The 24,094-nt window shown below is 46.6% G+C and overlaps 1 protein-coding gene across 3 annotated transcripts in view; it reads right to left on the bottom strand.

Annotated features, from left to right (window-relative positions):
* Positions 1-24,094, bottom strand: part of PPP1R37 (protein phosphatase 1 regulatory subunit 37) — a 171,084-nt gene that overhangs the window by 33,203 nt on the left and 113,787 nt on the right. For all 3 annotated transcript variants that reach the window (XM_078850218.1, XM_073321861.2, XM_073321860.2), the window contains exons 7-9: positions 15,050-15,205; positions 7,007-7,119; positions 5,600-5,741 (exon numbers count right to left, since the gene is read on the bottom strand). In XM_078850218.1, the coding sequence (XP_078706344.1) occupies positions 5,600-5,741; positions 7,007-7,119; positions 15,050-15,205 (411 nt within the window). The remainder of the gene's footprint in view (positions 1-5,599; positions 5,742-7,006; positions 7,120-15,049; positions 15,206-24,094) is intronic.

The following is a 24,094-nucleotide window of genomic DNA, read 5'->3' on the forward strand; positions in this document are numbered from 1 at the left end:
ACTTCCAAGCAGTATCCCCAGTAGGAGGAGGGGGCTTCAGAATGGAGTCCATCACAGAAGAGAGATCTGCATTGCCAACTGCAGCATCACACCTGGAGGCATCCACCAAGGCACAGTGTCTAAAGAAAGTATGTACTGAAGACCATGTAGCAGGTCTGCAGATTTCTGGAATGGGAACATTTTTAAGGAAAGCTATAGATATAGACTATGATCTGGTCAAGTGTGCCAAAATGCTGGTGGGGGGTGGAATGTCGACAGCCTGGTAGCAAACTATAAAACACTTGGAAATACATTCCGAGAGTCTCTGGGTAGAAATGGTGGAACCCTTAGATTTGTCTGCAATCAAAAGAAATAGTCTATTGGATTTACAGAATGGTTTAGTTCTATCCAGACAGATGGATAACACCCTCTTGACATCTAGAGTGTGGAGAATAGTCTTCCGGTTGGAAGCATGCAGTTTTGGGAAGAAATCCGGCAGGTATATGGTCTGATTCAGGTGAAATTCAAAAGTTACTTTCGGGAGAAACCTGGAATGCAGCCATAAAAGGACACCATATCCTTGTGAAATGCTGTAAAAGGGGGATCTGCCATTAAAACACCAACCTCTCCAACTCTGCGGGCGGAGGTAATCGCCACTAGGAAGGCTGTTTTCTTGATCAATTCAAGAGGGACCAGGTGGCCATTAGTTCAAACGGGGGCTTCGTGAGGCTTTTGAGAACCAAATTCAGGTCCAAAACAGACGTAGGAACCTTTACCTATGGGAGCAGATTCCCTAAGCCTTTCACAAATCTCGTGGTTGTGGGGTGAGCAAACGAAGAAAAACCTTCAATAGTAGTATAAAAGACTGTTAGGGCAGCCAGGTGAACTTTGATGCAATTGAGGGACAATTTCTTAAGCTGCAACAGGTACTCCAGAATGAGAGGAATTGGGGCAGATTCAGAAGCAGTACTGTGGAGTTCACACCAGTGGCCAAATCATGTCCAGTTCTGGAGGTAAGTTCTGGTGGAAATTTTTCTACTATTTAATAGCACATGTTGTATCGCCGCAGCTCAAGAGGGATCTAGCCCCAAGAACCATTCAGGGACCATGACTTGAGGCAAAGGATGACCAAGCTGGGATGTGTCAGGGGTCTGGCATCCTGAGAGAGAAATTAAGAGACAGTTGAAAGATCTATCAGAGAATAGAGAACATGGTGAAACAGTAAGGGAAAGTGCTTCTCTCGACCACGTCAGGACTATCAGAATGACTCTGGCCTTGTTCTGCTTGATCTTATCACCTTGAAAATGAGAGGCGTCAGAGCGAAGGCATAAAACAGTTGTGGTTAGATGTTTGGCTGCACGTGTGTTTTCCCTGTGTGCTGCCCCAGCTCTGTGCAGACAGACAGCACAGCAGACCTTGAGTGAACCGTCCAATGACCACAAGATTCGTTAAGGTACGAAGGCGCCAGGCCAGCTTTATTGTCGATAAAGCACAGTAATAGCACCTTGCAGACTTTACGAAGATACTAAGACATGTATGCCTGTGGCAATGGACACAGCTTAGTGAATGGCAGGACTTTCCATTCCCCGCTTGGCTGGACAAAGATACTCCCTCCGAGATGCATTTTTATACCCTGATACAAACAAGTTAGTACTGCCTCTGACATACTCACCGCCCCCTGACGTGTCTAGTTATTACCTTGTACATATTGGTTCGATCAAAATATTTTTTATTACGTAGAGTTATCCTGACCTTATCTTTTAGGAAGGGTCAGTGTGTTCCTGTTATCCTTGGGGAATGTTTTTGTACCATCCTTGATATTGGGGCGTTCTGGTACCACTTGATATTGAGATGTGTTTGCATAAGTACTATGTGCTTAGCACTTCTTAGGAACATGTATTTCTGCAATATCAGCCCTGTTCTTGCCAGATTCTGTGAGCAGGTTCTGCCTCACACCAGGCCTTTGATACAAGGGCTTATGTCTCAGGCGCTCTTCCTACTACAACAGTCTGTCCATCCAAGGCAGGAGGAAGGTGTCCCCCAGTGAATTGCAACCTAAACACCCCGCCCCACATGCACACACCTTGGACAAAATGGGTAGCATTTTTTGTTTGTGGGTGTGGCAAAAAGGTCTACTTCTGGAAAACCACCAAGTCTGAAAGATTCACAGTAGAACCCGAGAATCAAACTCCCACGTGTATTCTTGGGGAAACATCTGCAGAGTGTGTTGTCCGTGGTATTTGGTATGCTGGGCAGATACATTGCTGATATCCTTATGTGATGCTTTATCACCAATTCCACAACTTTATTACTTTATTGTTTTGGCACAATCTTGCCCCTCCTTGCCAACTGATTCATGCAGGCCACATGGTCTGTCCTGACTTTGATGGATCTGTGTCTAATGAGAGGGAGGAAATGAAGACAGGCATTTCTGACCATTCTGAACTCCAGGAGGTTGATATGAAGGGTTGTCTCTTGTGGTCAGACCATCTGTTTTATTGGAATCAAAAGGTTTATTTGTGAGTTGTTGTAATTGTCCCCCTTATTTGCCATCTCAATATTTGGTGTGAAGAAGCTATCACCACCTCTCCTGTCGAATCCCTCAGGTGCTGCTTAGCCATCCTGCAGGAGGAAACAACTCCAGAAATTCCATGGGAGAGGACAGTGGTTGATGTGGAGGGAAGGGGGGTAACAGTGAGATTAAAAGGGATGCAAGAGAGTCCAAAGAAAAATCCAAAAAAATCTGAAGCCTCCAATAAGGACTAATTAAGGTAATCTGAAGGCACCAATTCTAGTTACATAACTTTAGCGAAGAGCATCACTGAAGGTGAGCAGTGCTAATAGCCCCATCTGACTGACTAAGGTACAGAGAGACAAAACCATTTATTGGTGGGGCACTAGGACACAAGACATTCCCCAAGAAGTCGAGAGGCTTCACCTAATAAAGGTTGTAAAGTACAGAAAATTAAGGTGATTCAGTGAAGAAGGGTAAATGGAAGTCAGGACCTCGTAGGTCCCACGCTCATACTCATTCCCTTCAGCCAACACAGAGCTTCCCCAACCAGGGAGCTCTTGCAGCCCTTTTGCCAGATTCCTTGGATTTTCCAAAACATTTCTTTGGCTCAAAAGAACTGCTGGCGGGGCTGCAGCAGTTTAAAGAACTAGGAATCCCACTATGCAATCCATTAGTTCGAGATGATAATCTCATGCAGCGCTACTCAAAGTGGTGGTCCGCAGACCGGTGCTGGTCCGTAAGCCATTGGCTGCCGGTCTGCGCGCATGTTGGAAAAAAAAATTGCCGGTCCCCCACATCGGATAGCTTGAGAAGCACTGGTCTCACGCATCCAGTGTTAACATCGTATTTTTAAATTAAGGGACCTTCAGACTGTATGTGGTAGAGAAAACATACAAATTAATATTCGTTAGTGTTATTAGCAAAACAAGCACTATACCTCAAGGATGATATACCCGCCAAATTTCTAGGTCAAAGGAATTCAGGAAATTTTGTTCTATCCTCCCAACTAAAAACACATCATAATTTTTTTTTTCCCCCACAGTTGAAATACTGTATTTTCCCCACACTCTCCTAGCTTACACATGACTGGAAGGACTTCGGTCAAATTTCCAAAAATTCACCAAGATTCACAGACCAGTTCAAAAGAGTTAGGAAAGTTTTGAGCACTTGAAACCAAGGGATTATATATAATGGAAATTGCTTTGCAATCATAAAAGGGACTAGCAAAGACAAAACATTGCATCTGGGTACACAGAATGCCTGAAAAAGTCCGCTCCAATGCAAAGAAAGTTTTTTTCTGATGGTTTTCTCCCCCCCATAAAGCTTCAGGTCCTAGCTTGGTCGAAAGACTCTATGGTGAATGGGCAGGGCCGGCGCTAAGTTTTTTGCAGCCAAGCAAAAAATTTACCACCCCCAAGTTTGAGAGCGCAACTGCCCAAGCAAAAACAAACAAACAAACAAAAAAAAAAAAGTCCATGGGTGCTGAGGGAATTGGCTGATGTGATTGCAGAGCCATTGGCCATTATCTTTGAAAATTCACGGCGATTGGGGAAGATCCCGGATGATTGGAAAAAGGCAAATATAGTGCCCATCTTTAAAAAAGGGAACAAGGAGAATCTGGGGAACTACAGATCAGTCAGCCTCACCTCAGTCCCTGGAAAAATCCTGGAGCAGTTCCTCAAAGAATTAATTTTGAAGCACTTGGAGGAGAGGAAGGTGATCAGGAACAGTCAACATGGATTCACCATGGGCAAGTCATGCCTAAACAACCTGATTGCCTTTTATGATGAGATAACTGGCTCCGTGGATATGGAGAAAGTGGTGGACATGATACATCTTGACTTTAGCAAAGCTTTTGATACTGTCTCCCACAGTACTCTTGCCAGCAAGCTAAAGAAGTATGGGCTGGATGAATGGACTATAAGGTGGATAGAAAGCTGGCTAGATTGTCGGGCTCAACAGGTAGTGATCAATGGCTCAGTGTTTAACTGGCAGCTGGTATCAAGCGGAGTACCCCAGGAGTCGGTCCTGGGGCCGGTTTTGTTCAACATCTTCACTAATGTTCTGGATGACTGCATGGATTGCACCTTCAGTAAGTTCGTGGCTGACACTAAGCTGTGGGGAGAGGTAGATAGGCTGGAGGGTAGGGATAAGGTCCAGAGTGACCTAGACGAATTGGAGGATTGGGCCAAAAGGAATCTGATGAGGTTCAACAAGGACAAGTGCAGAGCCCTGCACTTAGGACGGAAGAATCCCATGCACTGCTACGGGCTGGGGATCAACTGGCTAAGCAGCAATTCTGCAAAAAAGGATCTGGGGATTACAGTGGACGAGAAGCTGGATATGTGTCAGCCATGTGCCCTTGTTGCCAAGAAGGCTAACGGTATATTGGACTGCATTAGTAGAAGCACTGCCAGCAGATCGAGGGAAGTGATTATTCCACTCTATTCGGCACTTGTGAGGCCACATCTGGAGTACTGCGTCCAGTTTAGGTCCCCTCACTACAGAAGGGATGTGGGCAAATTGGAGAGAGTCCAGCGGAGGGCAACAAAAATGATTAGGGGGCTAGGGCACATGACTTATGAGGAGAGGCGGAGGGAACTGGGCTTATTTAGTCTGCGGAAGAGAAGAGTGAGGGGGGATTTGATAGCAGCCTTCAACTACCTGAAGGGGGGTTTCAAAGAGGATGGAGTTCAAGTGATGGCAGATGACAGAACAAGAAGCAATGGTCTCAAATTGCAGTGGGGGAGGTCTAGGTTGTATATTAGGAAAAATTATTGGAGGGTGGTGAAGCACTGGAATGGGTTACCTAGGGAGGTGGTGGAATCTCCATCCTTAGAGGTTTTTAAGGCCTGGCTTGACAAAGCCCTGGCTGGGATGATTTAGTTGGGGATGGTCCTGCTTTGAGCAGGGGGTTGGACTAGATGACCTCCTGAGGTCTCTTCCAACCCTAATCTTCTATGATATCACAAGAGCCAAGAGTGACATTATTCCTGTAACTGTCATTATCAATGGCATTCTCAGTAATGACAAAAAGGTTGGGGGCATCAATGATTGATCATCCTGAAAGTAACGATCCCTCAAAATACGGAAAGTCTGTTTTACCCTCGCATGTTAGTTTAGTAGAAGCCAAGCCTAATCGGAGCACAGAGCGGTTTCCAATGAGTCCATTCTTCAGATTACGAACACCTTCATTCCCAATGGGATTGTGACCAAGGTTCAGGGTCTCCAAACTCTGCATATGAGGCTGTGGACACAAACAGAAAAATAAGGTGAAAGAGGTACATTACAACAGAATGTCAGCGCAAAAAAGTAATGACCCTCACTCACATCAACACCTAGCAACCACAGCTAAATAACGGACTCTCTTAGGCCCTTCCAAGTTCAAAATGGGAATTTCTTAGGGAGGCCCTATATTCCCGAGCATACAGCCACTGATTTCCAGGGCTGCTAGTTTTACAGACATTACTGTTTTGTCCATGTTTTTTATTTTTCAATCCCCACAGAGCAAAGGAGGCCTTGGTTACTGAGCTTGTGAAATTGCCATTGGCCTGGTAGCGCACACGTGCCTTGGAAACCAATCCATTCCTTCAGCCTGTCGCAGGCTGACTCCCTGCCCTACCTACATCCTCTGCATTAGTGCTAAAGCCTGCTCTTCCAGCATATACTGTCATGGCTTGTGCTGCCATGGGAAGTCTACAGGTAACTTAGCCACACCACAACTACCTGCAGATGGTTACTGACCCAGCCTAGGCTGGCAGCCATAGTTCTCACCTTCCCTCCATCAGAGGTGGGCACTGGATCTTCACTGTGAGGAATGGGTAGAAAGGAGAGTCAATAAGGGAGGCAGAGGAGTGAGGGGAGATGGTAGGTGTGGAGGCAGAAAGACAGGAAGAATAAGCAGAGGAGAAAGGAAAATGAGAGAAATTACTAGCAGAGAGAACATAAGAAAAGATAACCCAGGCGGGCAGGAAAAGAGACAGCAAAAAGGTGGGCCTCAGAGCAGGAAGAGCTAGGCCTGCTGCTACTAAGCAGAACATACCAACAGGGTTGGGGTGAACAGCAGAGGACATATAGCAGCTAAATAGTGCACTCTCATCCTGCCTTTTACTGTAACAGGCCCTATTTTTCATCCTCCTTGTATTCCTGATCCCTTGCAAATGCTGCCTCTCCAGTCTGACAGCTGCCCTTTTCCTCTGAAAGACTGCTTGCCCTGACCCCTCCAATATGCTACATTAATTCTCTTCATTTCTATGCAATAGAAATGCACTTCATGCAGCTGCACAAGAACATCGCATCCACCCACTCTGCAAGCATTAAATTGTCGATGGCTTGATTGGGCTATTCCAGAACAATTATGCCTAGCTCTAGAACACACATCTATAAGATAAGCAAATTGGATGGTTTATATCTTCCTCTCCTCTCCATAGGCTCCCAGTTTAGACCTCAAACTACTCTCTAAATGAGGATCATTCAAAAGCCGCTAATCTTCTCCCCCTGAAATCTACTCACCAGTGTCATCCCCATATAAGCCATGCCAGTGTGAGTCAGCTGGTTATTCCACAAAACCAGAGTGATCAGCCCTTTCCGTTGCTCCTTTAGGCCCTCACAGATGTATGCCAAGCCTATAAAACAGTATCAGTTAGAGCGGATTTATTCGGTTGCTTTCAGCATTTTACAGGCCAGCACTTCAATAGTCACGATGCCAGCACAGTCTGATGTGAACACACAGATACTGTAGGCTTTAACAGCACTTTTCTTGTCTTATTTAATCCCTTCTTTTCCACAGGCTTTGAATGCTGCCGTCAGTAAACCACAAAATAGAACTTCACATACTGTGCTGGATCAAAAGAACATTACAGGCAACAGCATGCAGACAGGTCTCATTCATTTTAAGCAGCAAGGTGGCTACAATGAAAATTTCTCTCAATACAGAATTTTTATTACAAAAATAAAATCTTTATCCTCTCATGAAAGAGAAATTACTTAAACAGAGATATCCAAAAGCCAAAATTTTGATTATCACGTAACAATTTAAATAGTCTGTTTTTAAAGTAGGTTGTGATTGATATTAGGACACAGCAGAATGTAAGTACAGTAGAGAACATTTCTGGTGTAGCTTTATAAAAGATAGAAAATCACCAGTTTCTTCATTAACAGTCATTGAATTGGCAGCTTGTCTTTCACCATCCAGCAAGGGCTGGATCCCCCCTGCCACAATTCCTCCAATCCACAGGAGGTGAGGTGGGGTGGGGGAAAATATAGGCACCCTAAAGCCAGCCCCAACTCAGAAAGTCCTAGAGGTAATGTCGGTGTGTGCAGCTGGCTGTTCCTATATCTGGCACCTTCCTCCACAGCCCCGTTTCCCCTTTCTTCTCCTCCCGCTGCCTCGTTCCCCCTCTCATGGCACCAGCCCCAGCTCTGCTTGTAAACACTGGCGAGGGACAGGCTCGCCACCACTGCACCGAAGTCAGGGCTGGCCACACTCAAGATTGACTCTTCCCGCAGCACCATCCTGTGGCTCTCTGGACTCACCTCGCAACTGGGCTCCGAGGACTCTCCTTGCCCATCCTGCTGCTGGGCAGCCAGGCATCTCAGCACCAAGCTGGCCCCAGTGCTACTGGAGGCAGGGATTTGCCTGCCAAGCCAGGCTTTACACTCTGGCAGTGGAGTGGCTCAAATTTCAGAGGGCTGAGCCCCCTCTAGCCCTAAATACCCGCCACCTATGGTGAGTGGCCTAGAGAGCCTAGCCTTGAGCTGCATGGGTCCCCAGCCTCATCCTCCTTTGCCGCCACCACCCCAGCTCACCATGCCTCTCACTGAAGTGTGACCTGGCCATCCGTCTGTCATGATGGAGAGACAACCGGGCCAAATTACAGTGAGTGGTGTTGCCAAAAAGTTGTGATTGTTGCAGTTTCCACAACAAAAATTGTGGCCCATGATTTTCTTACAGCCCTACTCGTAACATGTCCTTATATACAGCTGGAGACCCACTCACATAATTCTGAAGAGGAAATGAGTCACTGCAAAGACCACAAAAACTGGGGTGTGTTTCTGAATGTTCTGTCCTGTCAAGGGTGTGAAGTTTAGCCTCCCCAGAAGTTGAGTCAAGTTTGGGGAAGAAAACTAGGAGATGAATCAAATGGTACCAGTGGAACTCAAACAACTGCAAGAACTTGAGATGAGGCCTGAGAAGGACCCTGTCCCCTGCATAAAGGGAACCCACCACAAAGGTCTGGCTCTCCCCTTCTCTTTGAGCTGATGGAATGGCTACCAGAAAGGCAGTCTCCAGAGATAAACTGTATAGGAACAGGTTGCCAAGGGCTCAACCCTGCTAATACTACGCTGGAGGTTGCAAGAGGCTCCTCAACTGCAAAACCATGAATAAGGCCTTTAAAGAAACCTTACCATTGTATGATGGGAAAACAGAGCAAGGCCCTGGATAGGATGGGGATGTGCAGATATTGATTTTAGATGGACCCTTTGGGGGCTGAAGAGTGGAGGGCTAGGTAGAGAAGAGCTCCCTCTGGAGGTTCTACCAGGCTCTTGACACCAGCAACATGCCAAACCTGCTGCCAGTGGAAGATGCATATTGTGCATTAACAGAGGAAGAGGCAGAGAGTTGTCAACACTAGAACATTTACCTCTTTCTCAGAAACTTCAAGGTCGTCGAGGTTGGTAACAGTATTAGGTAGAGGAATGCTGCCTGAAGGAAGCCTGTGGTCTCACTTACTTGGTCCTTGGGCCTGGAATATGGAGGCCCAAGGAGCACCAAGTAGTCCTAGAGTCCTTAAGGGAATCAAAGGCCCCACCTATCTTTCAATTAAATCTCGTTGACCTAAAAAGGAAGGTCCTCAATTGCTGTTTGGACCTTACTGGGAATTTGTGACGATTGAAGCCAGGAAGATCTCACAACCACCAAGGCAGCCAAGGTGTGCATCCAGTACAGCCTATAGGGGATGTGTGGGCTATCAGACACAAGGGTCTTTATCTCCTCTTGCGATTTGTGGGGTACCCCATCCACATATTGAGACAGTTTGTTTCAACTGAAATAATAGTATTTGACAGAAGTGCTTGGTAATAAGCCACGTGCAGCTGGAGGCTGGCAGATGAATATACTTTGCATTGACAGGTCTACTCTCTTTGAATCTGATGCTTCGGCCTCCCTTGGACTGCCGATACCAGAAGCAACCCTGATACTCATATCCCTTGGAATGGAGTCTGTCAGCTCACTTGGATGCAATTGGGATGGATGCTGACATGTGCCATAGGTCTTCTGCAAGCTCCAACAGCCTCTCATTGATAGGCATGCTGAGCCTGCCATTCATGAAAAACTCATGGACATCTTGCAGCCTGAGAGACTTCTGCACTACTTTCTAGAGTCTCTGCCATGCACCTGAAGAGGTCCTGGAACGCCTTGAAGGCATCGACTGAAAGCGGCATACAAGGATTTAGTCTTGTTGGGAAAGGATAAAGAGATTGCAGTGGGGACAAGTCGCTTTTCCCCTTGTAGATGTTGTTCATAGTCACTTCCCTTGTTCTACCTTTCCAGGATTTGAAGCTGCACTAGCTGACCTGGCCACATGGGTTTAGACCGAACCCTAGAGGGGGCCGATGATGAAAGCTTGCTTGAATACAGCTGCACACCCCAGAGTATCCAACAGGAGCAAGGCTATTATGAGTATGGCATTCGGGTAGGAGATATAGAGAGGCAGGTCCCAGGAAGGATGTTCCTATGAGCCCTATGTCATTTCTTGATGTCCCTTACAGATCCCTCCCCAGCGTCTCTTCCTGACCCCACTGTGTTACCCAAGGAGGGGAAGGAAGGTGTGAAGGGGAGGAGTGCCTACTATGCCCCATGGGGATGAACAAAAGGAGTACACCTTTTCCAACGGAGGGATCGTCTTGACTGGGTAGGGGGCAAAGTCTGCACTGGAGATACGAGAGGTCAAGGTGGTACCAATGACTTGGTAGCTGACACTTAGTTATCAACACCCTCAGCCTTTTAAGAAAAGGAAACTATTGTACTGTGCCCAGAGGCAAACCACTCTGTACCATATATACCCTCGGTAATGACATATTAGGTACCAAGAACGCTGATTCAAGGTTGCTGGTGCAAAAACACCACGTACCGAAGGATCTGTGCCAAGAGACACGTGGCCCACAGGTTTAGTGGGTACTGCCACCATTCTCTAACAGTCAGTAGTGGGGCACCAAAAGAACCCTTCTCAGGCCACTGGCTGCCTCTCGGCTGTTGAGCTCAAGATGAGTCATTTATGAGTCTTGTGTAGGGTGACCTATGCCCCTACTCTACACTAGTGGTGCTCTTCCCTAGCCCTGTCAGAGGTTGTAGGAACTGGAATGGAGGCAGACAACTGGGGCCTCTTCATCGATGTAGCCCAGGAACTCAGGGTGGAATCTCAGCTTACCAGGGTGCTCACAGAGAGGGAGACCGGAAGACAGATCTTTGTGTGTCCTTCCTTTCAGCGTCCAAGATGGTTTACATACAGTGCTTCAGGAGGAACAATTTTAAGCGGGCTTCTCTACCTTTCTGAGTTTGCTTAGAGAAGAATTGACATATGGTAAAAAGAAAAGGAGTACTTGTGGCACCTTAAAGACTAACATTTATTTGAGCATAAGCTTTCATGAGCTACAGCTCACTTCATCGGATGCATTCAGTGGAAAATACAGTGGGGAGATTTATATACATAGAGAACATGAAACAATGGGTGTTACCATACACACTGTAACAAGAGAGTGATCACTTAAGGTGAGCTATCATCAGCAGGAGAGCGGGGGAGGGGGGAAAAAACCTTTTGTAGTGATAATCAAGGTGGGCCATTTCCAGCAGTTGACAAGAACATCTGAGGAACAGTGGGGGGTGGAGAAGGGGAATAAACATGGGGAAATAGCTTTACTTTGTGTAATGACTCATCCACTCCCAGTCTCTAGTCAAGCCTAAGTTAATTTTATCCAGTTTGCAAATTAATTCCAATTCAGCAGTCTCTCATCAGAATCTGTTTTTGAAGTTTTTTTGTTGAAGAATTGCAACTTTTAGGTCTGTAATCAAGTGACCAAAGAGATTAAAGTGTTCTCCGACTGGTTTTTGAATGTTCTAATTCTTGATGTCTGATTCGTGTCCATTTATTCTTTTACGTAGAGACTGTCCAGTTTGACCAATGTACATGGCAGAAGGGGCATTGCTGGCACATGATGGCATATATCACATTGATAGATGTGCAGGTGAACAAGCCTCTGATAGTGTGGCTGATGTGATTAGGCCCTATGATGGTGTCTCCTGAATAGGTATGTGGACACAGTTGGCAACAGGCTTTGTTGCAAGGATAGGTTCCTGGGTTAGTGGTTCTGTTGTGTGGTTGCTAGTGAGTATTTGCTTCAGGTTGAGGGGCTGTCTGTAAGCAAGGACTGGCCTGTCTCCCAAGATCTGTGAGAGTGCCACAAGTACTCCTTTTCTTTTTGCAAATACAGACTAACACAGCTGCTACTCTGAAACCTGACATATGGTACACACTGCTCAGGAATATGTCCTTCTCTGAAACACAGTAGGCACCTAGAGTGCCCATTATTACGTGGCACTGAAGCATCACACAAAGGACAGGTTTTAAATACCAAGTTTTGTTTCTGCCACTTTTCTGGAGCCCCTGTATGTGGAGGCTAGGATGTGCATTTAATCAGAAACTAGAACCTGACTAAACCAAAGATTTTTGTGTGTGCTATCAACAGCCAACAAGACTTACCACTATTACAATCTCAACTAGCGCAGTGCACAGAGAAGCGGGCGGACCCTGAAAGGGTTGTGTCTCACTGTCCGGGTGGTAAGAAGGAACTGAGGGATGGTGGGGCCCACTCTGTTCTTTGTATTCTTAAATGGCAGGGGCAGGGTGCATGAGGACATCTAGGGCCCAGGCACAGCCCCAGTGAATGCTGCTGGCCAAAACAGTCCAATTTCACACAAGAGACACATGTGCACCAAGAGCTGAATCTACATGGACAAACACGGGCAGAAGAATTTTAGATGATAGATGGATTTGCTGCTGATAAACTGGTATCCTGGCTTCCCTGCCTAACTCTGAAACGTTTGTTTTTTCTCCAGAAATACCAATAAGATTCACAACTGTGTGTTCAAATGTAAGTGTGTAGAAGTTGGAAAGTTCCTACACTAAGGCAAAAAGAAAAGGAATGCTTGTGGCACCTTAGAGACTAACCAATTTATTTATTTATATATTTATATATATTTCTTTATATAACACTAAGGCAGTGTTCAGATACAGGGGGCTTGGAAAAAAAAAATCACAAGCACATTGGTTTTCTATTGTGAAACCTCACACTGTCGGTCTTATTCCACTCCCACACTTTGGAAAATCTGTTTAACAAAAATATATTGCATGCTTACATTAGCTACAGAAAGATGTAGGCCTACAATTCCTTCATCTTAACAGTTGGACTGCAGTCCCATGGTGCGGGGTCACAACAGGCCTGGTAATGGAACATTAGCGGCAACCTTACATACAGAGTCACACCCAGCATCTCCGTAATGACATGCAACCAAAACTAATTAAATCAAAGTTATAAAGAAGGAGCTCCAGACTTCAGGGATTCCAAACTCCAGTGACTCACAGAGAACTGTAAGTGGAACTTGTAAATCCCATAATAGGAAATATTTCGCTTTGAAACCTTTTGAATACAACAGCTTTTGACTGAGGCCACCAGAGCCTTGTTTCCCTTGCCTATAGGCATTATTAGCCCCATTCCACAGATGGCTTTACAAACAGGTAGGTAAAGGGACTTCCCTGGAGGGTCCTGTGTCCAGTGGATAAAATGTACATCCATGACAGGAGCTCTGGATTCTAATCCCAGTGCTGACACAGGTATCCAGTATGACCTTTGGCAAGAGGCTTAATGCACATGTAATATGGAGAATACCTGCCTGCAGCATGCATCTTTACCAAATATTGTTTGCTAACTGCAGCATATTAATAAGGCCAATTGGGGGAAGAGTTTGCAGCAGATGTCATTAAGGATGCCAAGAATCAGGGCAGGAAATTCAGATACTTAAGGTTACTTCAACAACCTTAACTCAGAAATAATAAAATAGACTGAGTGTCCAAATTTATGATAGGCACCTCAGCTGACCAGGAAGATAGTAACCAAACATACTTCAGGCCTGCACAAAGGCTGAGCTAACACTGAACTGAAAACACAGAATTTTGTACTGACATTTGTTTCTGCTTTTAATTTCACTGGTGTTTTTTCTTTTGAAAAGTAGAAAAAGAGTAAAAGACACTGAGAAATCTCTAGGAGGAGTGAGGCACCTCAAGGATCCTATCCTGAAAAGTGTCAAGCAGCCACAGCTCTTACTCAACAGGAATTGTGGGCATGTGACAGCTTGTGATCAGACCCTTCAAGTGATTTAAGGTGCCTTAACTGGGTCTAAGCTCCAAGCACTTAGAAAGACATAGGCCATATCTACACTCGCAAGCTTAAAGTGATACAGCTGTGCTGCCGAAAGTTCGCTCGTGTAGCTGATGGGAGAGAGCTCCCATCGACATAATAAAACCACCTAAATGAGAGGTGGTAGCTATGTTGGCAGGAGAGCATCTCTCACCAATATAAGCGCTCGTGTGCACAGTGCTTATGCCAGCAAAACTTGTCACTCAGGGGTATGTTTTTTCACAGCCCTGAGCGACGTGCGTTTTGCTGACATAAGGGGTAGTGCAGACATGGTCTTACAATGCTATCATTCTTTAAAAAGGCTTAAACTGCTTTTTTAAAAAACTCATTTCAACTCTCAATTTGAGATCACATTTGGAAATTGTCCAGCCCCCACCTCAACTTTCCCTTTGACAGCAGGAGCTGCCTGCTGCTGTATTGGGCAGGGCTCCTCAGAAAAGTGCAGGAAGAGTTCCAGAAAGCCAGCCTCTTACTACCTCTCTGTCAAGGTGTTCCAGCAGCCCTAGGCCTTTGTCCTTTTGCTCAAAAACGCCTCAAGCTAGCTCCTTGCCTGGGGGAAAGAGGAGATGGTACTTCCAGAGACAGAATTTCAGTCTAACAGGTAGGACTCTTCCTTCCAACCTGCTGGTGCTGCTCAGTTCCTGAATGGGGCTTTTGTGGTATTACACAGAAGTAGTGTCTCAGAGATAAGAGCAGCATCAGCTGTCCCTGTGTTCCCAAAGAAAGTGGAGGCTGGGGACTATAACTTCCTATATTCCACCTCATGTTAAAGAATTCAAGTTAATTTATTCACTGTTTAAAGTCTGAGGATTTACTAGACATTCGCTGTCTTTATTAAGACAGTACGTTCGGGGTGGGTGGAGGAAACAGTCACTCTTAAAGAGAAAGAGAAGTAAAAATATTCAGAATGGGAAAGGAATGAAGGCTTAGCTTGCTTTTAAAGGGCAAATTTTCCAACCTTGGAGTGTGACACAGGATCCAATAAGATTTTATGTTTTCAGCTGAGAACATTTAAAATGTAGTTCTCGCTCTGACAACATTTCTCAGAGAAAGGAAGTACGAAGACTAAGGAGGATCTCCCACCTGAATCTAAGATGTGGTTGTTCCTCAGGTCCAATATGTGTATATAACAGTTAAATTTCAGCAGATTGCCAAGCTGAGCAGAGTCCTGCAATCCATTCAGCTTGTTATCAGCTAGATACAGTTCCCGTAGGTTCATGTTCATTTTCAGAGCCGTTGCTAAAAAACAAAGAACAGAGAATTACACTTCAGCTCATGTAACACAGCTACAGAACAGAAGACCACAGAGAGCAGGGCACCTGCCTGCAGACCCACAAGACACCTTGACACAGCATGTAACCAAAGGAGACGTAACTTTAGGTTTCTTTCATTACTGCTTTAGGTCTGCATGTTTATCCTGCTACTAACTGCTCGTTAATGCATTCTGTATGGCACACAAGGCCATGTATCGTAGGCTTATTCAAGCTGGATGCTGCAGAAGAACACATGTCCATACAGACCATTCGTAGTGCCATCAATACTTATCTTATGCAAATTTCCTACTCATATAATATGTCAAAGTCTCAATATCAGCATAAATTAACGAGGCAGAAGAATCATCAGCAGGACACAAGTATGGCTGTCTCAATGCTTTATAGTGACAAGAAAGTCATGGGGCTAACCTGTGTCTGGGAGGCATGACTGTGGAGCTGCAGGAGACACGGGCCCAACGTCTCCAGGGGTGTGCGTTGGGGGGATGGGGAGAGGCACGGCATAATCCTGAGAGAGGGTGAAGTATCCACTACCATGGCCTCCGTAGAGGGCAACACCAGCAGGGCAACGAGTCCTGAGCAGCCCTTGCTCACCTCAACTACAAGGGCTGCTACTGCACGCAGCCTTGCATAACATCAGGCACAGTGCCGTGGCCCCTTGAGCCCTTTCCCCTTTTGTGCCCCCAGAACAACGGTAGGCTATAATCTTGCACTGAATCGACCATTACACTTCTGCCAGCACTAGTGGGATTTGCTAGTCAGCAGCAGTATCAAAGCAGATCAGAGGAGATAAAACTTCAATTTTCCATTAAGTTCTGCATTTCACACCAAGATCACAACCACCCTGTTAACCAGAATGCTAGACCCAGAGTAACAACTTTAGCACTGGACCATGCAGCCCAGGTGAGAATCTCTCTCAAGTATCCCTGACAGATGTAAGAACATGGTTCAAAGGGTAGCATATAGCAGGGAAGTTACACTAATAGCCTATTAACTGCAAAGCCATCTTTTGCTTACCTGTCTGCAATATGCCTGTACCTGCGGTCTGATGTGACCACAAAGATGCCTAGCTCCAGCCTAGCAGTGATTCACTAACCAACAGCTGCCAGTGGTGCCTTATCCCCTTCCAGAACACTGAGAGGCCTGAACTTAAAGCCTCTGAAACCCAGAAAATGGCTCCTACAACACCCCACCTAACCTTAACTCCGCCCTCCTGTCTTTGTTCTCCTAAGGGAGTGCTCAATGCTGTATCCCTCCCTAAGACTCGGGGCCAGCAGAAAGGGTGAGGGAGATTGGAGAAAGCTGCTAAGTTTTTTAAATGTTAATGGATTTCCAGGCCAGAAGGGACATTGCGAGCCTGCAGCCTGACCTGACATCCTGCATAGCACAGGCCAGCGAACAGGAATCTTTGAGCTCTGCAGCTGTAGCTCCAAGCCCCCTTAGGTGGCAGGGGCAAGCTCTGGCAACCTGCTGCACTGCTCCCTGATTGCCATGGCTACACTTAGCCCAGTGACGGGCAGGGGAGCATGGGAATAAAAGCAAGGATTTGGAATTGTGTTGAACACACAGAAAAGGGCAGATTCTTTTAGGGAGAGACAAGATTCTACTATATGCCCAGTGTCTGTGGCAATCTCCATGGAGGGCAGGTGTGGTAGTGGTCTGGGGTGGGAGGCATTCCTTTTAACTCTGCATTTCCTGGCATTCAGAGGCTTAAGTTTAGCCCCCCCATACACACACTTTCTGGAAGGGTATGAGGCAGGGACGGGCAGCCTGAACTCTGCAGTTTTTGGCTGAGTTTCCCTGGTTTACAAACGTTCACAGAACCCCCATGTTCCAGAGCCCAGCTCTCCCTCCACATTGGCCCTGGCTCCTTTGCGACAGATACTCCAACTACCAAAGGCACTGGCCGTAGATTAATCCTTTCCCTGCATCACAGCCCCAGCTCAGAGAATTACCCTCTTCCTGCCTCATCCTCCCACCCCAGCCCTCCTGCCCATGAAGGGGTCAGCAGTAGTAGGGAGTCCCACAGGTGGAAGAGCTGAGAAGAGGCTTCAGGGACTGACATGGAGTCAGTGGGGGCATTTTGTGAAGCAGACAAATGGGGCCACGGCTGTGAGAAGCTGCAGCACCTCACGTCACAGCGACGACCCACTTCACTGCACGGCTTTGACCTCCTCTTGCCCCAGAGAGCAGCATCACAGGGAAGGGTAAAGTCTGGAGGGAGTGAGAAGGGTAAGGGGAACTTTGGAGTCTCTTCCCTCTACTGTTCCCTAATCAAGGGAAGGAGAACCTCAGGGCCCCTCCCCCCAACGAAGAATTGTTGGTAGATGAGGGGTATTTGGGAAGGAGCACACAGATGGCTCCATTCCTTGCCTCACCCTCAATTATGTTCCATGCCAGAGGGGGCACCAGTTTTTCCCCTCTTCAGATCCTGGTGTGTCAGAGCTCTGAGCTCCCAGCAAGCAATGATCCCTTTGATAATGATTCCTTATTCGCCAAGAAAACCCAGCTCTTCACCCCCAGTGAATGCTGCTCTCAGTGTCCTCTAGAAACAGGGGTTCCTATGGAAGAGGTACCATGCTACATGTGGCAGGACTTTCCCTTACCAAGAACCCATCGTACTAAGGGTGGGGCTTCCTTAGCCCCTGCCTATAGAGGGCCAGGCTGTGAGCGAGCCTAGGCCTCCCAGGAGGTGGGAGGACAGCAGCTGTGCCCCTGAAGACATCCCCCTTTGATAGGGAGGGCAGTGGCCCTCTCTGGTAGCCTCCCCATGTGAAAAAGCAAGATGGGGATGACCCAGAGGGGCACTCCCATGAGCCGAGGGGGTGAGAATGAGCTTCAAAGTCCCTCCCAACCCAGAACTCAAGAGTGAGTCCTGTGGGGGAGGCCTGGAAGAACAAGGCACAGCAGTCAGAGAACATGGGATATTTGGAGGAGGATATCTGTAGGGGGACACAAGGAGGATAGAGCTGGGAAAGCAGTGGGGCTTGAGTGTTAGGATGGGAAGGCTGCCACTGCCTCACAAGCTGGCTCTGCTGCCATGGGTTGCAGGAGCCTCTTATGTCTAGGGCCCTACCAATTCACAGCAGTAAAAACACATTGCAAATCATGAAATCAGATCTCCCCCATGAAATCTAGCTATTGTAGGGAAGGGGTAGAATGGGGGGCACCCCAGCTGGGGGCTTCTACCATGCCTGGGGCTGCAGCTGCTAATCATGACCTGGCTGGGGAGGGACCGGACTTCCTCTTCCCCTGCATAGCCACTCTTGGGAGGGCAGGGGGGAGAGAGAGAGAGAGAGAAAAGAGGGAAACAGACTCAGCTCTGCGTACCTCACCCAGTTTGTGACCCCTCTACAACAGCTTTGCAAACCCCCCACAAGCCCCTTTTGGGTTGGGACCCCTCAGTTACAACACCATGAAATTTCACATTTAAACATCTAAAACTGTGAAATTGATTAATTTTTAAATGCTATAGCCATTAAATTGATCAAAATAGACCGTGAATTTAGCAGGACCCTACCTATGACCTCAGAGTCAGAAGCCATTCCAGCAGTGCTCCTGCTTGCTTTCCGCAAGCTGCTCCAGGCTTGTCAGCCCATCCCAGGGGAACAAGAGCAGGGAGAAGTAGGGGAACTCCTGGTAACAGCAGCAGGACAACTGGAACTAGCAGTTACCCGCCCCTAAGGGTTGCATCTACCCTAGAGTGGAGCTGCCAGCCCTGATCCAGCATTTCTTGCCATCCATGCCCTTTGCTAGTGAGGCTCCTCTAGGAAAAGGAAAGTGAGGGGGTTTTCAGGGAGGGGCTCCAGGCTCCCTCACAGCTGATGCTGCACCCCCACCTAGGGCTCCTAGCTCCAATCTACACCCCAACACACTCTCCAAGACAAGCCCTGCAGGGCCTCCCTAAAGGCTCTTCTCCATTTCGAACTATCCAGCTCCAGCAAAGTGGCCCTCTGATAACGATCCCTTATTTACCTAAGGGATCATTGAAAGTCATCATTTTCAAAAAAACAAGTTTTCCCATCTTTAAGAAAAAAATGGGCTTTTGGGAAATGAAGATTTTTGAGGATCCCTTATACAAATAAGGGACTGTCAAAGGGCCACTTTATCAGAGCCAGGCAGCTCCAATCAAGAAGAGCCTTGTAGGATCTAGATGAGCCCCCCATTCCTGAGGGTGGGTGTCTATCAGAGTCTTGGTAGGTAGAAGTGCAGAGACAGGCACACCCTTGTATACCTGAATGGGTCTTTCCACCAGTTTAACAAGGAGAGAACTTCTTCTGGGATCTTGACCAGCATGTCCATGTGGTGTCTGCTAGGTATATATACACTGATTTCAAATCACCCTTGCAGATGACCTCTGGCATCTGTGTGACATAAGTGTATGAGGTCATGGGTCCTAGAGATCTCAGACATGCACTGGTGATTATGGGTGAGCCTGATGTTGGTACCCAGGTAGCAGTGGTGTAAGCTTCTCTACTTCAGTGTGTGGTAGACCCTGCCCACACAAGCTTCAAGTCTGACTGGCCCCAGTCAATAGTATGCAATAAGGGCCTCTGCTAAGTGTAATGAGTGAAGGCCAGTGGCAACTCAGCTGACGAGGGCCAAGTTCTAATGGCGATGAAGGTGGATGACCTACAACTGCGGATGCATGAGCCGTATAGGGCAGAAGGAGATCTTCATAATGGTCATCCACACCCACAGAAACCAATGGCATCTGACAGGGAAGTTCCTGGGAAGGGGGACTGGTGTCCCCAAAAAATAAACTCCTCTGTATCTCCCCAATCCCAAGGAGGCAGAGTGGGGCGAGGAAGGGATAAAAGCAACCAGCTACGACAGACCCCGACAATAGCACCAGGGTTAAAACCCCTTCTATTACTAACTCCAGGAGGAGGGGCATGTTCTGCATGCATAGGAGAGAAGCGACCCAAACCCCACTTGTGGATGCACATCCACAATGACCAAACCAGATCAAGGGCAAACCAGACTTCAGAGGCACGTTCTGTGTCACCACATGGAATGTGTTAATGCTGAATGGCACAGGGTACAAGCTCTTGTCAAAGACCTCAACCACTGTAGACTAACTGCTGGCACCACAGAAAAGCAACCAAGTCACTGAGGAAAAAGCAACGTCCCCCCACTTTCGAGGTCCACACCAAACTCAAGGAGTGGCACTTGTTTATTGGACAAACTTCTAGCACACAATTTAATAAAAAGAACCCCATCTTTCCATGCTTACTCTATGCTCGGTTCCAGCATCATTATGGACACTTTTGCGTTGGTGCACAGGCCACAACGACAGCTGATGCATCACCCATGCAACAGGATGCATTCTATCACCAACTAGTAGCAAAAATCCAGTGCTTGTGCTTGGAGATTTTAATGCCATGACAGGCTGTGATTGAAGTGGGTATGAATCCATGATAGGTTCCTTTGGTTTGGGTTCACCAAACAAATACATCTCTTGGCTTCTGACACCATGTGCCACTGAGGGATTGTCTGTTAAGGTGCCTAAACCAGGAGCCCATAACAACCATCGCTGGACCTGAATTTCAAATAATGGATGTCATGAAAGAAACTGACCACATGACTGCCAGATATCGCTCAATAATGAAATCTCACAAGGTCTTTGGCGACACAGAAACATCAACAAACTTAGATCACAGACTAGCTGTCACTCAGTCTCTCTGCATCTTCCACCACCTTGCAAGCCAGACATCCACCAACAGTCCAATGGCCATTGTCTCCTGAGGATCCTGTTGATGCCATGAAATATACATGGCCCATTGAGGAGCATATATATAACCTCGGTATCCTCTTAGATGACGTGAAGATCGCCTGGATTGTATACGTAATGCTACATCATATGACACCATTGAATAACTGGCTTCAGACACTTCTGCCTTTTAACATCCCCCATTATGAAACTAGATGGCTCTCCCTGCTCAACATGGATGCGGTCCTGGACAGATGAAAAACATTATGAAAGCGTGCTGAACCGTGCACCTGCTGATGACCGTCCAAAGCTACGTGACCTGACAAACTGCACAGCAGCAGACCCAGCAACAACCCTCATCCTCCATCACTCGCCGACCTGTGAAAGACCAACCAAAAGTTACAGAATGGACGTGCTGCTGGACCAGATGGTATTCCGATCCAGTTGCTGAAAGGTGCCTTGGAACCGGTAAGCATCGGCCTACATCAATTCTTTTTAAGCGTGGGCATCAGGCAAAGTACTTACAGAAAGACGGCATCAGAGCATACCAGGGCACAGGATCTCTCCTCGAGCAAGGCAACTACAATCCGATTTCATTATCATCAGTCCCTGGAAAGGTCTTTGTTTATGTTCTTCTTGGTAGAAGGCAGTCACTCCTTAGTGGACATCGTCGTCTACAGTAATCATGTTTAACTATTAGACAGTTGACAATGGACACTGTTCTTACTCTTTGGCTTCTAGATGAGCTGTACTTAGAAATTAACCACTCACTTCATGTGGCATATATCATCATCAACACATTACCTTTTATTTGGTCAACAGGTCAGCACTTTGGCTTGCACTGAAAGAAGTTTCAGTACTAAATGTTCTGCTAAACCTGGTGTATGATCTTCAGAACAGTAGTGGAGCAAGAGTGCACACTGGTTCATGGCTTTGGTCACATTTCCACACATCCCCAGGCGTGCGGCAATGATGCATTCTCATCCCAGCATTATATTGTTGAGCTGTTGACTGTATATTAGTATTTGCCACTCCACATGTCAGAATCAAGGATGATCATGAAGGGTTTGCTGACCAAGACAACATGAACAACATTCCCTTGTTTGTTGAGAAGTCAGAGAATTTCAGCCCCGCCCACCAACATCTCCAAGACACCATCCACAATATGGGATTGAATGTCGCATGGCAGAAGACCATGGTCCAGAAATTCAGAACTGGGCCATCAGAACCCCCCAGTGCAGTGAGTGCCGTCAAGAGTGCTGATGAGGTTATCTACCTAGGGTGCAAGCAGAGTTCAAGCAGTCACAGCAAACTGGACATTCTTCAATTACTAGGTCTTGCTGCCTCCTGCATAAAGTCTGTGTCTCTCTTGTGGACACAAGAACATGTCTGTGTTGATCCTGAGCTTTGTGTGTCTATCAAAACTGTGTATTACCTGTATTGCCACAAATGTCAAACCTGGACCCTACTCTATTCAGACTTGGAGCAGCTGGAGGCATTCCATACAGGCTGTCAATGCCAAATCCTGAACATAAAGTGGTTTAACTTAATACCAAATATTTTAATCTCTCAGAGATCTAACCTCCCTTCAATCAGTGATTATATTCAAAAGCAGTGTTGCATGCTCTTTGACCATTTCGTCAAGATGGACAAAAACTCTTCAGGACACTGCGCTCTCAAATTCTCCAACACTCAAAAGGGGTGCATGTTGTGACTTGACCTGGCACCGCCTATAGGGCAACCCCAAAGTTTCATAGATTTGTACGATTGAGCCAGATCTGGAAACTTCACTACACACTGTCCTGTGCATCACCATGGTCACTGTCCAGCGCAACAGTCCTCAGTAGGCTGTCCATGTTTGATGATGAAGAAGTTGGTTGAGAACAGCTATTACCTATTCGTAAAAATCCTTGATGCTGTAAGAAAGACAGAAGGGCAGGACTCCAAATTGGCAGTAGGATGCTCCTGCCAGGAATAATTTCCTGTGAGCTGGATGGATTGATAGCTCTTCACCTGCATGATGCGGATTTCCATCTACGAACTATGGTCATTATGAGCACTGTAACAAACGTATCAGCACAACTTATAGCAAGTGTGGGCAGTCAGAGGTGTGTCTGCCATGAAAGATGACTTCTTCTCCTGCTGCTCCTTTGGCCATTTGTCTATACACAGAGACACTGTCCCAGTTTAGACAGTCATATTTTGAGAGGAGGGCCTGATAGGAAGGCCAGCCTCATAGAATCATAGAATATCAGGGTTGGAAGGGACCCCAGAAGGTCATCTAGTCCAACCCCCTGCTCGAAACAGGACCAATTCCCAGTTAAATCATCCCAGCCAGGGCTTTGTCAAGCCTGACCTTAAAAACCTCTAAGGAAGGAGATTCTACCACCTCCCTAGGTAACCTCCTAACTGGAGGTTAGCCTACAAATACATCTTGTGGCCGAAGAAGTCCTAAACTACTATCACCATAGAAGAAACTGGTGCTCAGAAACTGGTGTGAATAAAAAAATATATACATTTGAATTCCTTAGCAGGGACTTGGTACCTCCCATCTGCTTTTTATCACGTGACCTGGATGGATGTAGGTGGATGCCAGACAGTTTTTGTCGCCTTTATTAATGGGGATGGCAAGTCTCCCTGGTGTAGAAGGATGTAGCATGTCCAGGAGTTTGTGATGCTTCTCTTGAATCACTTCCAGGGCTACGTCTAAGGCTTCTAGCACACATTTCATCAGGTCCTGGAATACCTTAAAGCCATCAGTGAAGGCCGACATGGATGGATTCACAGATTTGTCAGGGAACAGTGAGAATATTACAGCAGGGAATGGTTGCTCTTCCCCTGGAGCTGATGTTCTTATCTTTCCTCCTGCCTTTCAAGTACCTATGGCTGTACCAACTGGCTCATCTGAAAAGGCTTAATCATCTCTTTGAAGAGGGTGATCTAGCCCGAGAGTCAATGAAGCAGCCTACCTGAAATATGGCTGTATTTTAATTTTACATGCCAGCAATCTGGTTCTATTTTACTTTAGGTGGACCCTATATGGGCATCTCCTTCCCACAAAAGGTTCCCAATAAATCTAAAACCCTCCTCCCTACACCATTGTCTCATCCATGCATTGAGACCTTGCAGTTCTGCCTGTCTAAG

Source organism: Lepidochelys kempii, chromosome 23 (assembly GCF_965140285.1).
Source record: "Lepidochelys kempii isolate rLepKem1 chromosome 23, rLepKem1.hap1, whole genome shotgun sequence".
NCBI classification, from domain to species: domain Eukaryota; kingdom Metazoa; phylum Chordata; order Testudines; family Cheloniidae; genus Lepidochelys; species Lepidochelys kempii.